This window comes from Pelodiscus sinensis, chromosome 3 (assembly GCF_049634645.1).
Source record: "Pelodiscus sinensis isolate JC-2024 chromosome 3, ASM4963464v1, whole genome shotgun sequence".
In the NCBI taxonomy this organism is placed as follows: Eukaryota; Metazoa; Chordata; order Testudines; family Trionychidae; genus Pelodiscus; species Pelodiscus sinensis.
In genome coordinates this window covers 58,167,302-58,184,071 of record NC_134713.1, presented here as the reverse complement: position 1 = coordinate 58,184,071, position 16,770 = coordinate 58,167,302, and the positions used below count along the sequence as shown (strand labels likewise).

Below are 16,770 nucleotides of genomic sequence, written 5' to 3'. Positions count from 1 at the left end.
CAGTGTAGACGCTCTGCGGATTCTTGCGCAAGAACAGCCATACTTGCGCAAGAAGCCGCGAGTGTAGACATAGCCTTAGTGTATTAGGCTTAGCTGGCATTTTTTGTTTATTTTAGATTAGTAACTTGCTTTGATTAGTGTGCCATCACATGCAATCACTTGAATACAACTCCTATTAAGTACTTTCGTTTATCATCAAACCCAGTGTAAAATTGTTACTGCATGGGTTGGGAAGAAATAACTGTACATCTCTCTCTTTCAGTGATAAAGGGGCAAACTTTACTAACCCCCCCCCCATAAAACTTTTATACAGAGGAAGGCATTTATTTGGTGATTTGGTCCTGTTTGGGGCTGTGCTCCTGAGTGTTGACAAGTCCCTGTAGAAGAGCCCTCCCACAGCTGAGCTGTTAACATCTGTGTTACTCTGCTGGGTGGGCTATTACCCAAACTCTGTGCCTTTGCTAGGGGAGCCCAGAGCATCTGCCCCAGAGCGACTGGTTGGTGGGGCACCCCAAAGGATGAGTAGGCTGGCTCAGTGGTATAATCAGCACACCAGGTTACAGTCACAAAGGGAACTGTGATCCAACTCATCGCAATACCCATTAAGCCTTTTATTTTTTACATACACAATATACTGAATAAACAGTCTCCTAATAATACAACTTGTAAAGAACAAGAAAAAACAAATACAACCAGGCACTTTTGCACAGAAACAAGATATTGCTTAAGAACCCAGCTGCTTTTGCTTCTTATTTCCCAGTTGTAAGCTTGTGTTGTTCATTTCCACAGGATAGGAATGTAACCAAAAGGTGAGATTTTATTTTGATGAAAATATTAGTGTTTAAAAAAATAAATAAATAAAATTTAAAAAAAACCACACCCCCACAGTACAAAAGATTTGTGGCTATCATTTTTAAGTTTGCCTACCATGAATGAACTAAGTTACCAATAAGAGACAGACCTGTGTGATGTTATCTGATTAAGATAGGCACATGACCAAAAAGGGTTAACCAGCACATAGGTTAAATGACCCACGGTTGACCTCTGAAGACTTATTCGGAAGATATGTAATAGCCCAACTATCATTTACATAAGGTTAAAGAAGAACTTTGAAATGCATGGTTAGAGCATCAAAATAGTAGGTGTTTACTCAGGTCTTGTGATGTGAACAAATAATTGTCTTTATAGCTGTTATTCAAGATTAAAACGGGAACACTTAGAATGAAACTTGGTTGAAGTAGTATTATTGTCTCTCTGAAGATTGTGGTTAACTGTGTATAACTTGTCTTAAACATTTTATTCTATTCTAATTGCCATCATGTTTGGGAGTATGATGGGGCAGATAAGCCTTGCACTTCTGCAGACGAGCCGCTGCTGGTGGAAGTATGGACATGCCAGCCACGGCTGGAAGACGCAAGCGCTGCTGCCCATGGTTGCTAGGCAACCCAGCCGGGGGAGGAGCCACGCGGGGCATGGGCCTTTAAAAATGGCAGGCCCCAGACTCCGGGGGGGGGGGGGGGGGGTGAGTCCAGAGGAGGCAACAGGGACTTCAGCCCAAGGGACCTGGGAAGATGAAGGCCCAGACCCTCAACCGTGCCTAGCCAGAAACCCCAGAGGAGGTCAGATGCCACTGTGGACTCGGGAGGCCGCGGGAACAGCCAAATGCTGGACACAGTACTCAGACGGGGCGAAATAGAAGGGGAAGCGTCCCATGGAAGGGGCTCTCTGAATCCTGTAGGCTGACTTATTACAGTCAGTGTCCCCATCAGCCAAAGGGAGAAAGAACACTGAGCGTTTCTCCCTTTTAGGGATCTGGGTCAGGACTCAGTGGAGCAGGTGGGCCTGGGTCCCCCTACCTCTGGCAACTGGAAGCGCAGGGTAGGACTACTGTATACAGGAGGGTTGTGTACTCTGGTGGCAGAACAGATTATAGTTTGTATAGGCATGAGACAGGATAAAATGGCCCTGCCCCAAGAGGGGAGGGGCGACAGAAAAGGGGCCTTCTCCTGGAGGCACTTCTGACTATGGGGCGTGAATTACAACAAGCTCTGATCTGCCAGACAGTATAGACATGGTTTCTCTAGTATGCTACTATGCAGGTAGCTATTAGGAATATAAAATTTAGATTAATTTGCTAATTGAATAGTCCATGCAATTTGCATCGACTATTTGATTAGTCAATAAGGGCACCTCTGCCTTTGAAGTGCCTCGGGCTGTTGCTCTCCTTCAAAAGCGAAAGTACTGTGGGGAGGATGGGGCTAGTGGGGTGGACTCAAGCAGTCCCCCACTGACCCTGTGCTCGCCACGGTATTTCAAATCGGCAGCGCTGCATGGAGCCCAGGGTCTGGCCCCGAGTTCCACACGACTCTGTTGCTTTGAAGCACCCCTTCCTCTTCTCCCCCCCCCCTTTGCTGCCTCTCTCTGATAGAGGCAATGGGGGTAGGGGGGGAGGGAGCAACTAGTCAACTAACATGTTGACTATCCAATAAGCATCCATTTATCAGATAGTCACCTAGTTGCTCACATTCCTATTAGCTGTAGTTATTACCCTACCTGTAGTACATGAAACACTAACATTTTACACAGCAATAGCTTTTGTGGTTCTAATAAAAATAAGTTTAAAAATCATACATTCAATGGGTAACCAGTAAAGAGAGCTATTTAAATTGTAGAGCAGAAACTCAAAAAACTGACTTTTTTGCATTTTCCTGAGAAAAAGCTACCATTAACAACAAGAACATAAAGAGCTATGAGCCTGATTCTTCTCTCACAAATCAGGACTTATATCAGTGTAATTCAAGGACAATCAGGCAAGTCGTCTTGCCTTTTCCCTAGGGAAAAGGGGAACAAATATCTGTTACAGGAATCTGGACAGAGAACTACAAAGGGAAAAAAGGATTATTGAGACTGTGCCATCTGACAGATGCTCGGACAGTACACTAAGGAATCCGTAAGAAGAAATAGTTTAGATTACTGAGTATTTTAAATAAACTTCCTCCTTTCTTCCCTCATTAGTAAAACAAGGGTCATGAGATTTACCATATCATTCAATTCTTGGGTAAAGTAACATTTTTCTCCTCCCATACAGTTTCCACAAGTTATACTTTTCTTATCTGGTAGGTTACAAAAAAAATGACTGTTCTGGTTAATTTGTGGAAAAATAATATTTTTCAAGCTCCTAAACAAACCCAGAAAAATGAGTAAAATAATCAAGTTTTGAAGACTGCTTAAATATGATTACAATCACTAGATAGATGAACAATATGGGGAAAAAAAACTATTAAAAAGTTAAATATAGGACTTAACTCAGTTCCTGATCAACTATGGACAGAATCCAGAAATACCTATTTCATCACCTTTGTGGAAGCAATACAGTTGAGAGTGACCACACATTAGTAGTTGTGATAAATATGTCTTATCTGATTGAGACAAAACAACCAGGAATTCTTTTAAAAGCCGCCCCCCCCCCAAAAAAGTTATGTAAGTCTACTTAGCTGAAGGTTATAAACTCATGAGGTCAAGTTCAATTATTAAACAATCATAAAACCTGTTCAAATCATCTACTATTTCAAAACAAAAACAAACCCATTTACATGATTTTCTACTCAAGACTCCCATCTAGGATTAAACTACTGGAAGAGGAAAAAATTTTTAATCTAACATTAACAGTTTTTATACAAACAACTCACCATATTTGTCTTGTAATCCAACAGTGCACCTGAAGACTCCACCAAAGGCTACATCTTCACCAAATATTACTGCAAAATAAAAGTAATAGTTTAGGTTAATTATGAATGCAAACACTATCTACTATAAAAATTAAGATAACCCTATTTATTCTAATTGGACAACGTATAAAATGTTAGCACACCCTTCATCTGAAGTTTACAGTTTCCATATACATTCAACATCTTAGTGTGAACATTTATGATAGAGCAAGCACAAGTTTTAATAAATTCCTAAACAATGTACTGAATATGCTACTATAAAATACTAGAGTTAAAATGTCATGTTTAGATGTTTCATCACACCCAAATAAAAGGTTAATTTGACCCCAAAGCACTGTAGTTTTATCAAAGTTTTAATTATAGTGGGTGCATTATCATTCAAGATCCCAACCCCCATCTCTTCCACATTCTCAGAAGACAGTACATTAAACAAAAGGAGAGAGACAGGAAGGGAAAGAGGAGGATTTAGTATGACAAAAATCTTCCTGGGCCAAAATCTTTGAACTATTCTATCTATGGTTTCATAAATATGTCAGAAAAAAGGTTTAAGCTATATCACTGCACTTGAGTTAATATGAAGTCATTTAAAAATTCCAAACATCATATGACACTAACTGGACACCAAATTTAGACATTCCATTTAAAAAAAGTTGGAGATCTGATATGACATTTTTGTTTATAATTTAAAAAGAAAGGTTGTAAGTAAAGACTCTTCATTCACTACAGGTTGAACCACTCTAAATGGGCACACTCAGTATCTGACCTGCATGGAAGCAGAGAATGTGTCAAACCACAGGAGGTCAATAATGTCGAGCAGCATTACCAACACTTCCCCTGCTTACTGGGCTCTTAGAAGACATTTAGGAATAAACAGCACAGAACACAGAACCAGAACTGGTGCTATTAAAAAAAAAAAAAAAAAAAAAAAAGACACCACACTTCATGATACCACCGGAAGCTTGGGCACACCCATGGTAAGTGGATATCTGGCTAGCTGAAATCATGCTGAGCCAGTGAGTACTAGACTAGAGAGGTTCAACCCGTAGTTTAAACTTAACTGGTTTCAGTCCCCTCCCCCCCGCCCCCCACACACACACTCTAAGGGCACATCTACACAGCAAGGCTTAACTCGAAATACACTATGCAAATTGAGCTAAATTAATCGTGTAGCTTATTTCAAAATAGCTAATTTCAAGTTTTGGTGCTGTCTACACAGCGTTTATTTCGAAATAGAGCACTCTTCCTCCGACTTCCCTTACTCCTCACAAAATGATGGTTACAGAAGTCAAGAGTAAGAAGTCCTCCAGCGTGATAGCATTTCATCATAATGTCGAAGTAACTGCTGGCTGTGTAGACGTGGACTATATTATTTCGAAATAATGTTGCTGTGTAGACACAGTGCTCCTGAAAAAAGGAAACTGTTCACCAGAAATGTTAATCCATCCATGACATATCAAGTTTCTATAGATGTCCCATGTCCCAACCTTGATATGAAGGAACCACCTTCCAGGAAATTAGTAACTGAAATAATGAGTAACTGGAAAGATGCCAGCTTAAAAATTTCTATTATTATGCTCTTTGCATTGTGTACTATCACCAAAAAGTCAGTAGACAGTAAATGAATCAAAAACTTAACAGCATTCTAATCCTTTTCTTTAAAATTATTATAAAAGAAATCTTAAGATTTTTAAGAGCAAGACTATTTTATGATTTCCAATTGAGAAATTGACTTATTTCTATGTTTAATATAGAAAACTAGCAAGTCTGCAGCCTTTTCCAACATACCTGCTGGCCATGTTATTGAGTGTTAGAAATTTCCAAATGCCTGCATATACAAAGGGGTATAATTCCCTCCCTAACAAACAAACAAACAAACAAACAAACAATCAAGCATCTTTACAGAAAACAAACATCATGTATACCTGTGTTGGAGTAATTCATCATTGCATAAATTAACAGCCAGACAGATTCATGGCACATAACAGCAAAAGTAATGCAAGAACAAGGTCGTGTTTTTATAGAATAAAGACAAACTTCAGTTGATCTTCCTAGATTTCCTTGTTAGATTGTTTTGGTTGTTGGGGTTGGTCTTGTTTTAGTTTGTTGCTACTTGGTTTTATTATTCTTATTCGTTTTTGCTTGAAGTTAGAGCCTCTACAAAACCTTTCCCATTTAAGATGTTCACTAGTTCAGCAGTTTTGGGCTACTTTGTACAGGAGACATCAATGTTATCCTACTGCAGAGTAGGGATGCAACAGTACAGTCAATTAACCAATAAGCAAAAGATTATCAGTTAATGCTACAGACTGTGTGTGTTTCTTCCCCTCCTCCCCCTGGCCACCAGCAAATGTTTTAGCAGACTGGCCAGCAGCCCAGCTCAGTCCCAGCTTGTGCTAAGTCCAGGACCTACTCTTGCTGCAGCTCTGCATTTAAAGTGTATAGAAGTCAGGCGGGCAGGAAGCCCGGCTCAATTCTGGCTCACGCTGGGTCCAGGAGTTCAGCCCCCCGAGACAGGGACTGCTGCCTCTATATCAGAGGCAGCAGCACAGGGTGACAGACAGCCAGGCCATGAGAGGAGCTGTTTTTTAAACTGGTTCCCTTCTCAGGCCAGATCCCACCAGGAACCTTGCACTGCTGCCTCTGATACCTAGGCAGCAGCGTAGAGTGGCAGAGAACTTCTTGGGGGGGGGGGGGGGAGAGCACATTGGCTGTCATAATCCCCAGGGGTGGGGGCCTATAAAATAATTGAGTAACCAATTAAGAATTCATGAGGTTAATCGACTATTCAATTAACCAATATTTAAAATCCCTACTGAAGAGCACATCATTCTTTGGGGCCATTGAGCAAATGTCTTCAACAAATCAGTCTGTACATAGATTCATGGGAAGATCTGCTGCCCAATCTAATGCTCATTAAAATGGGTAGAAAGATTTCTACCTACTGCATTTGGAACTGGATCAGCCTAAAGCAACAAAACAATAGCAGGGATATTTTATCTTCTGTCGCAAGTGTAGAACATACTGTACAAAGAAAAGTGAAATCCATAGCTCTGGTCTTGCTTTACAACTGAAGTCTTGATGCTGCAAGGAATTCTGAATGGGTTCACTTGGCAAAGCTCCTTGTAAGATTGCACCCTAAGATGTCAGCCAAAAGCAAAAGATTCAGGATGAGATATGGAAAAGCAGCTTTCCAATACACTAGAACAGTCAGGTTTCAGTGTGTAGATGCCAGAAGAGTGCATCAAGAAATCTTATGTGCCTGGAACCATCTCACCTTTACTCCCAGTTTACATAACTAAGTAATTCAATAAGGTAAACCATAGCACACAGGATCTGTTTCTACACACAGAAAAGGGAACACATCCAAGCAGAGACTTAACTGAACGCTTGACAAAGATTTTCATACTACAGGAGACCATTAGCTATGTCCATGGAGCCCAGCAGCCTGATGTGCAGATGCTCTCGGAAGAAAACACAATAGCTCTTAACTAACATGTAATTGTGTCAGCAGGGTCAACAGCCACCATGGGCCAAAGGACAAGGTGTGTATGGGGAGGGAGGAGAAATCCATCTGTGTCCCCTCAAAAGGGTCGGGGCTGAGGGAAGTAATCCTTAGTACTCCCCCAGCCCTCAGAACCACACGGAGTTGCACTACAGCACTCCTGCAGCAATTCAAAGCGGTGCAGAGACCCCAGCCACTGCTCAAGTAGTGGCAGTGGTGGCTGGGAGCTCCAGGCCCCTTTGAATCTCTGGGCCTCAGAACAATTGTGCCCTTTGCATCTCCCTCTGTCAACAGGCCTGCACTGTATCTAGTGGCAGGGGGGAAAAAAACAAGTATTCCTTACTAACCTGTGCCATGATCTTTTTACTTCCTATAACACCCAATTTGACATTTTAGCCTAGCATGCATAGTTACAAATTGTTAATGGTCAAAGTTATCCAGTTTTTCTAAATATCTGGCTATAGTACTTGCGACTGATTCCCCACAGAATGCCATGTGGAACTGGAATAACAATGAGTCCTCTGACCCACCAGCGTGGGCTCCATTTCACATTATACCTCTGGCAGGATTTGCAGTTTGTTACAATCTGCACTTTCACCAGTATTCACAAAGGTAGGAACATACCCAACTGCATTTATACTCAAGCTCTCTAACCACTAACTTACCAGCCTAGGACTCCAAAGCTTACTGTCCTGCCTTGGTTAAATTTGGCCTATTTAACACCCAGTCCACTTCTCCTGCAATGTGAAGAGAACAATGCATACCTGTGATAAAAGTTATTCCACACAGATGAAAAAAGTTGGAAGGAACATTGCTGAAGGGTTTTGACTGCAATGCTTGGGGAAAATTTTGGTTATGTGCACCAAGGCACGTGTGGATGTGAACCGCTAGTAAGAGACACAGGCTGCCACCTACGGGGCTCTGCTAATCAGTTGGGCAGCATTTGCATCTCTCCTGAGTTGCTGCCCAAGCACTCAGCTTAAAGGAATTACTGCTCACCAGTTTAAGATTAAAACAAAAACAAGTTTAACAACTATGAAATCCCACAATTTAATTGGTTAACCGATTAACCAATTAAACAGTATTTTATACCACTAGTCCAAGATCATGTGGCCTGGTCACATGTCCTTGAAGCAGCCATTACTCATAAGCCTTCTGCAGCATTCTGAGGAAGGCTCACCAGATGGGGGATACACTTCTCTTAAGGCTTATTGTTTTTCCTAATGGCCCACTGCCCTGAATAGGCCCTTCCCCCACTGACATGTGGGACACCACAAGTACAGATCAAGATTTCAAGATTCTCTTCTGTTCAATCACAAATACATTATTTATAAGATGGTTCTGTCAACATTCTGGCAGCAAAATCTCTCAGAAACCCTATACAACTTCCAGTTGTCTGGTTTGTTAACTACAGGTTGAAACTCTCTTAACTGGGATTTTCTGGTCCGGCAATATCCATCATCTGGCACCGATGTTGCAGGACCAGAGAGTCCCAGTGGAGGGCAATGGCAAGGATCCCTGCAGAGTCCACAGGGCAATGGGCTGCCGGCTGCAAGCTGACTGTGGAGCTATCCAGCACATGGCAAGAGATCTGCCCAGCAAGGCTGGGAGACACTGACCGATGGGACCCGCAGCCCCAGCGCGGCATGTGCTGCTGCCCAATGGGACCCAGAACCAGGGCAGCAATGGCTACCCAGCAGGTTGGCAGGGCATCACGAGTTGAGGAGCCAGCCAGGAGGCCAGTGGGGGCCTGCAGCAAGGGGTCCAGCAATGACCTCCCCTGGTCCAGCAAAATCCTTCATCCAGAACCGGTCACGTCCCAAGGGTGCTGGACCAGGGAGGTTCAACCTGTAATTGCTTCAGTTTTCCTTTCCCATTCTAATATTTTATGAATTGGGACTCCTAAATATACTGCATGGAATTTGAAGCATACATTTTGACAATATACTGTCTTATCCATAAATATCATGACAGGTAGATCCAAAGGTGAGTCAAACATAACACAATAAGTAGCCATGTGTACTAGTATACAGCACAACTACACAAGATATCAATTAACCAGCTTTAAGTTACAGGTACAGGCAGTCCCCGACTTACGCGGATCCGACTTATGTCGGATCTGCACATACGAATGGGGCTCTCTCGCCCCGGAGCTCACAGGCAGCGGTCAGCCACCTCGACCTCCGGGGCGAGAAAAGCTGCTCCCGGTGCCCCTGGTCTCCTGGGGACCATCTCCAGCAGACCAGGGGCATCGGGAGCAAAGCCGCAGCTCCGGCGGGTTTGCTCACGGTGCCCCTGGTCTGCTGGAGACGGTCCCCAGCAGACCAGGGGCACCGCGAGCAAACCCGCAGCAGTGGCGGGTTCCCACACTTCTGAGGCTTTGCCGCTGCTGCGGGTTTGCTCGCGGTGTCCCTGGTCTGCTGGAGACAGTCCCCAGCAGACCAGATGCACCGGGAGCAAACCCGCAACCGCGGCGGTGTCCCGCGCTTCTGAGGCTTTGCTCTGGCAAAGCCTCAGAAGCGCAGGACCCCGCCGCGGCTGCGGGTTTGCTCCCGGTGCCCCTGGTCTGCTGGGGACCGTCTCCAGCAGACCAGGGACACCGCGAGCAAAGCAGTCCCACGCCAGAGCAAAGCCTCAGAGGCGAGGCACCCCCCACTGCCACTTTGCTCCCTGTGTCCCTGGTCTGCTGCGGGGGGGGGGGGGGGGGGGGGACGCAGCTAGTGTGCCCCCCCCCCCCCCCCAGCAGACCAGGCTTTTCTTGTGGACCCTGGGGCAGAGCAGCTGGGGCGCTGCCAGTTGGTCCTGCAGCGCCGCTCTGGGCACTACTAGACCAACCCGGCAGCACCCCAGCTGCTCTGCCCCAGGCATCCTGATTCAGCCGCTGCTGGTCAGTTTCAGCAGCGGCTGAATCAGGACTCCTGGGGCAGAGTAGCTGGGGTGCTGCTGGGTTGGTCCAGTAGCGCCGAGGAGCGGTGCTACTGGAGCAATCCAGCAGCACCCCAGCTGCTCTGCCCCAGACGTACCCAAGTCAGCCATTGCTGAAACTGACCAGCGCTGACTACAGGAAGCCTGAGGCACAGTTGCTCTGCCCCGGGCTTCCTGGAATCAGCTGCTGATCAGTTTCAGCAGCAGCTGACTTGGGGTTCTTAAGATGAATCTGTATGTAAGTCAGAACTGGTGGTCAGTTTCAGCAGCTGCTGAATCTGGACACCAGTTCCGACTTACATACAGAATCAACTTAAGAACAAACCTACAGTCCCTATCTTGTACGTAACCCGGGGACTGCCTGTATACAAAAATATTTAGAGCAGCAGAATGAAAAAAATAGATCCAGATTTAAGCAGTATTGCTGTTCATCACTGCAAGCATCCACATTTGCAGTCAAGACAATTCAAAGGTAAACACATTTTAGGAAAAAAAAAAGCCTCAAACCTCCTACATGTGAAGTGCTCAGAAAGCACACTTTTTTTAAAAAAAACTAAAAGAGAAATAACACCCCTTTAATTTAACCTTTTAAAAGTGGAGTTCCCGACAACATATATGGATCACCCCCCACACCTAAGCAGGTTAAATAATGCAATCACAGCCACAGAAGACACAGACCTGTGGCTGTAGAACCACAGGTCCAACATTGTGAACAGTCTTATAGTATACGGTCTATACATTTGTTATCCTACAGGTATATTAGATAACCAATTTGGGACGGGGATCATGTTTTCTGAGTTGTATTAAAAACATTTCAGATCATCTTAAAAATGACTGATTTCACAGTACAGCAAAACCATCAAAATCAAATCATCCATCTCCTGTCACCCTCTCTCAGCTTCTGGCAAAACTGAGGCTAAGAACACTATTCCTGTCCATTTTGGCTAACAGCCAATAATGAACCTACCCTCCATGAACGTATCTTGCTTTTTTTTGAACCCTGCTATAGACTAGGCCTTCCTAACATCCTCTGGCAAGGAGTTCTACAGGCTGACTATGCACTGTGTAAAGAAATGCTTTTTTGTGTTTGTTTTAAACTTGCTGGCTATTGATTTCATTTGGTGAGCCCTAGTTCTCGTGTTATAAGAATGAGTAAACAAAACATAATTACAGTTATATTGTACCTGCAGTTGGATCTCTGGACAAGGCATTATCCAAGGCACTTGTTATAGACTGGAACAGATTCATTTTCTGAGTTTGGCCTGCATGAAAGAGACATTATTTAGCCACTGGCCTGTTAAATATAAAACAAAAATTATTAAAAATTAATTGAGCCAGCAGCCACAGAAGCCCTTAAAAGAAAGTGCTAAGGATGATCAAAAGGACTGCAGTTTACGCACACTGTTAGAGTCTACCAAACATTGCCTTAATTTTATTCCTGAGCTGTCTTCTCGATGGGCTAGTACTGCTATTAAACCCAGGTTCCTCATTAACTTTGGACATTTTTTTAAAAGAGCATAGCCTTACATTTTCTTACTTACTGGGAACAGTGTTCATGCGGTCTTTGAATGCAAATGAATTGAGAATTAGAGAACAGAGTCTAGATAGCAAAAAACAGAGCGGTGGAAACAGAAGTGTTGCATACTCAAACTTAAGGATAGAGGCAGCAATATGAAATTGAGGGGTAATTACTGAGGTCTCCCACATAGGTAGCATAAAAGCTAATGTTTGAAGCTTTAAAAATCTACTGTTTCCCACACCTCATCTAAATAAGCTGCAGAGGTAACAAGATTTTCCTGCAAATGCAGATGATGTTCAAAAATCAATAGCTGGCACCTACTCCGCCTTCTAACATTAGCCAGACAGATTTTTACAAAGAAAGCAGACCCCATGCTCCTTGCAGCACTTTCGCCTTTGAAGTGTAGCAACAGCCCTGAGGCTGTTGCTACTCTTCAAAGGTGGAAGCACCCTTATCAAATAATTGATGCAAATTGCATCAACTATTCAATTAATTAATCTAAATTTAACATCCCTATTAGCAAGTCTACTTCAGATCCACCAACTCACCTGCCAGCGTTGGGTACTCCTGACCTTGTCAGGAGCAAGGAAAGGCGATGGGAGCATTTGCTCCCATTAGCTTCCCACTGTGGGGACACCACCAACCTCGGCTTAAAGTAAGCCAACATAGCTGGATCGCATACTTTAAGCTGAGCTGCTGGGTCTAGTGTGGACCTGGCCTATGTTATTACTGAAATTACACTCAGCCGTAATAGGGCCTGTCTTCTAAATTAAACTAGCAAATGGAGTTTCAAGGAATTCATGGTCGTGGAATTGGAACTTTGATTTAAAAACCTCACTCAGTTAAAATTTCACTCTTTAAATAACCCAGCAAGTTAAATTTGGTATAGACATGGCTTCTCACTTCTTCTCAAGTTGTTGTACATGTTGCAATACATGACTAAAGACCTGTATTATTGCAGATCAGAACTCGCTGCATTGATCCCTACATCTCCCAAGTATTCATTAATTGTCATGTGTAATATACTTTGCCATGTTGGGAGAAGAAGGTAGGGGAGGAGAAATGCAATGGGGGCTCAAAGTAGAAGGAATAAATAGAATGATATGGCTATCAATCTCTGCCCCTCCCCATAACAAATTATTTCAAACCCGACAACCCAAAACTTTCAAGGTTATACAAATCTCTGCTACTCATCTAGCTTCTGAATTCTTATCTGTTAGTTGCTTAATAGTGACTGCTTTGACCTGTTACTACTTGCAGTACCTAAAAGGTTCCATTTAACTCCTTCAAAAAGGGAACTAAATTGCACCTTTTGTATCTGAGCTCTGAATATAGCTGAAGAGAAAGCAGTAGAAATTTTGTTTTTAAATCTATTGTGCAATGGCAGCATCAACATCAGTATCACAGTTCACACTTACCATCTCCTACGAAAACAAATTCATACTGCATGTCTGGTGTGATTTAAAAACAAATCAAAAGTTTTCTATCCATCTAATGAATTGTTTCACACAATAAAAGGCTTCCTCACAGTGGCCCTTCCATTAGATCCTCCTACATATCAACCTGAGGTTTATTTATTCATAGATTGACCTAGATCCTGATTTTGCTGTACAGGCAGTCCCCGGGTTACGTACAAGATAGGGACTGTAGGTTTGTTCTTAAGTTGAATCTGTATGTAAGTCGGAACTGGCATCCAGATTCAGCCGCTGCTGAAACTGATCAGCAGCTGACTACAGGAAGCCTGAGGCAGAGTTGCTCTGCCCCGGGCTTCCTGGAATCAGCCGCTGATCAGTTTCATCAGGCTGAATCTGGACGCCAGTTCTTACATACAGATTCAACTTAAGAACCCCAGGCGTCCCCAAGTCAGCTGCTGCTGAAACTGATCAGCTACTGATTCCAGGAAGCCCGGGGCAGAGCAACTCTGCCTCGGGCTTCCTGTAGTCAGTGCTGGTGAGTTTCAGCAGCGGCTGACTTGGGGACGCCTGGGGCAGAGCAGCTTGGGTGCTGCTGGGTTGCTCCAGTAGCGCTGCTCCTCGGCGCTACTGGACCAACCCAGGAGCACCCAAGCTGCTCTGCCCCAGGCGTCCTGATTCAGCCACTGCTGAAACTGACCAGCAGTGGCTGAATGAGGACACCTGGGGCACTGCCGGGTTGGTCCCGTAGCACCCAGAGCGGCGCTACGGGACCAACCGGCAGCACCCCAGCTGCTGTACTACAGGCGTCTGGAGAAAAGCCGCGGAGCACGGGGGCAGCGGGACAGCCCAGACGCGCCACGGCTGTCCTGCTGCACACGTGCTCCGCGGTTTTGCTCCCCGTCTCCCTGGTCTGCTGGTCTCCAGCAGACCAGCATGATGGGGAGCAAAGCCTCGGAGGACGCCGGCAGCGGGACAGCTGCGGCACGTCTGGGCTGTCCCGCTGCCGGCGTCCTCCGAGGCTTTGCTTCCCATCTCCCTGGTCTGCTGGTTTCCAGCAGACCAGGGGGACGCAGAGCAAACCCCGTTCTTAACTGCGGATCTGACGTAAGTCGGATCCGCGTAACTCGGGGACTGCCTGTATCCTAAGTGTCCTTCTCTCTTATTGACTGCAAGGAAGGCTGAGGGCAGAAAGAGCTAAAACCAAGGTAACCAACCAAATGACCCCTTTTCAGAGCAGCAAAGAAATTCATATGGAAGAAGGGCTTATTCTACAGAAAATGGGTACATGCCAGGACAGCTGAACATTAAAAGTATGGGAACTCATTAGAAATACTACGCCAAGACACTGAGCTAAATCCATAGTATTCATTTTCAGCATACCTGCAGATACTGAAAACTATACCGAGGCAGCTCCACAGGTCCCCCTGCAGATAGGCCCAGCCTGGCCCTCCTGCCACAAGTTACACTTTAGCTCCTCAGGAGCAGGGCCATCAGCCCTTACTCTCTCAGGTAGGAAGCTTTGGTGTGGGTTCTGCAGTATAAAATGTATTTAAGCTTTATACAGCAGAGCCTACAACATGTAACCATTAAGATTTTTAGTGGTTACACAGTTACCTTTTTAAAGGAATTTTTACATCCCTAGTGTACAGGGGCCATCCCTGGATAAGGGCTGTTCAGCAAAGACCCCCACAGAGCCATGGGCTCATCTTCCTCCTTACAGCCCTTTCTGGAGGTTTCTGCTCCACTGCACAAGAATCCTGCTCCTGTCCTTCAGGTGTCTCCGGCACTTCAGCCTTACAACAAGCGCCTTACAGCCCTTCAGTCAGCACTGCCCCAGCTGCAACCCCAACACCAACCCCTAACATCCAATAACTATCAAAATAAGACTTGGCAAAAAAAATTAAGAATCAGGAATACAAAAAAGAAAAAAATTCTGCCAAGACTTGTTTATAGCAGAACCAATAAGAGATAAGGTAGCTAACTGCACTGAAGTCTCACATTAAGCTGTTCAACAAAAAAAAAAAGTCTCTATGCCTTTTAAATTATTGTTTTCCCCTTCTGTTGATCAGTGTTGGCTTCTGAAGTTAAAATGCAATTGTGTCACACTTCTACACTGTCTGACACAGAGAAAACAAGTTTTAACTCAAAAGTAGCAATGAAGCGGTTAACCCTTCTACCTTGTGACTCATTCCGGATCCTGGTGGCCCAACACCAAATCATGCCACCTGCTTTCAACTCTAGGTCAGTTCAGGTGAGCGAGTGACTCTTCCAGCGCCACAAACTCGTGCCGGTCTGTCACAACAAAACAACGAGGCTCGGAAGCAGCCCGGCAGCAGGAAAGGAGGGTGGGGGGGGGGGGAACGCTCAGCCCTCTCCTCCCCCACCCCAAAAGGCAGTTCCCGCACCAATCGGCTGCTTCGGGCAGGGGGCACCCGCGGGGAACTCAGCGCCCGACCCCAGCGGGATCCGCCTCCCCGCGCCGGCGGTGCAGCGGGTGGGCAGGGGCGCGGCTCCCCGCTACGACTCCTCGGACAAGCGGCCGCAGAGCAGCAAGCGCTGCGCCGGGCGCCCGATGCCCCCCGCCGGCCGCTCTCCGAGGCAGGGCGCCAGGCTGAGCCCCGCTCTCACCGTGCGCGCTGGGCTCGGCGTCCGGCTGGAACGTGAAATGCGCCACGTGCCGCCGCGGCCCGGGCGCCAAAGGGAGCAGCCGGCCCCACACGCCGGCCCGCAGCGGCCCCGACCCAGAGGCGAGTCCCGCCGCCCGACGCAGCCACAGCCCGGTCGCCGCCATCTCCCCGCGGGTCACGACTCAGGAAGCAGGTGTGACAGCAACAGCACGTTGTAACGAGGCGGGGTGTGAGTAGGGATTTGCTATTGGCCCGCAGGGCGACGGAGAACGGACCAATCAGAAGCCGCGATGCTGTGGGCGTGGGAGAGGAGTCTCTATTGCGCACGCGTACAAGGAAGGCGGGCGAGCCTAGACTCGGCGGGGTGGGGAAAGAGGGAAGCGGGAGGAGCGAAGCTGTGAGTGGGCGGGGCTAGACTGCCTTGGCTTAGAGCTGGGCTGTTCAACTGCACCGCGAACACACGGGTCGCGTGTTGAGTAGCCCTGATTTAGAGGCAGAGCGTGCGCCCAGGCGGGGCCGGCCTCAGGCAGGCGAGGTTGGGGCGGGCCGGCGGGAGGCCAGCTGGGGAATGCGTAGAAAAGGGATGTGGAAAAATCCATGCAAGATAGGTAACTCCAGCTTGCATAGTTGGAGTCCAGGTACCGTGCATCGATTTTTCCAGAGTGGTTCCACAGCGGGAGATGGATGGAAGAAACTCTCCCATCAGCTTCCCTAACTCCTTGCAAGTTGAGACAGGATTAAAAACGTTAACAGAGGCACCCAGTGTTCAATTGAGGGATCTTTACTAGATTGATTGCAGGAGCGTGGATCCTTCAGTAAGTGGAGTTTCAGTCTGCGGTATTTGGACTTTAGTCTACCTTGAGTGCAACAACAGATTCCAGAATTTTTCTGATGCCATTATAAATATGGGAGCCCTATGCAGAAGTCCTAGCTGGAAATGAATGTTAAATACCCTCAGGCTGTAGAGTTACTCATCTCCAGAGTCTTGGTTGAGGTTCACTCCTAATTGTAAGACTAAACTTTACTGCACTGGGAGAATGGTCGGATGATCCTC

At 45.8% G+C, this 16,770-nt stretch overlaps 1 protein-coding gene across 8 annotated transcripts in view; it reads right to left on the bottom strand.

The window, feature by feature from the left end:
* BCKDHB (branched chain keto acid dehydrogenase E1 subunit beta) overlaps positions 1–15,946 on the bottom strand; it is a 239,865-nt gene extending 223,919 nt beyond the window's left edge. For 2 of the 8 annotated variants that reach the window (XR_012902584.1, XM_075923806.1), the window contains exons 1-3: positions 15,718–15,944; positions 11,340–11,417; positions 3,690–3,758 (exon numbers count right to left, since the gene is read on the bottom strand). Coding sequence is in view for 5 of the 8 variants with exons in the window: in XM_075923806.1 (XP_075779921.1) it covers positions 3,690–3,758; positions 11,340–11,417; positions 15,718–15,880 (310 nt within the window). In the remaining 3 variants the exon portion in view is untranslated. Of the gene's footprint in view, positions 1–3,689; positions 3,759–11,339; positions 11,418–15,266; positions 15,382–15,717 lie in introns of all 8 variants that reach the window. The other 6 variants (XR_012902582.1, XR_012902583.1, XM_075923807.1 and 3 more) reach the window with 5 other exon arrangements.
* Between the last annotated feature and the right edge of the window lie 824 nt (positions 15,947–16,770).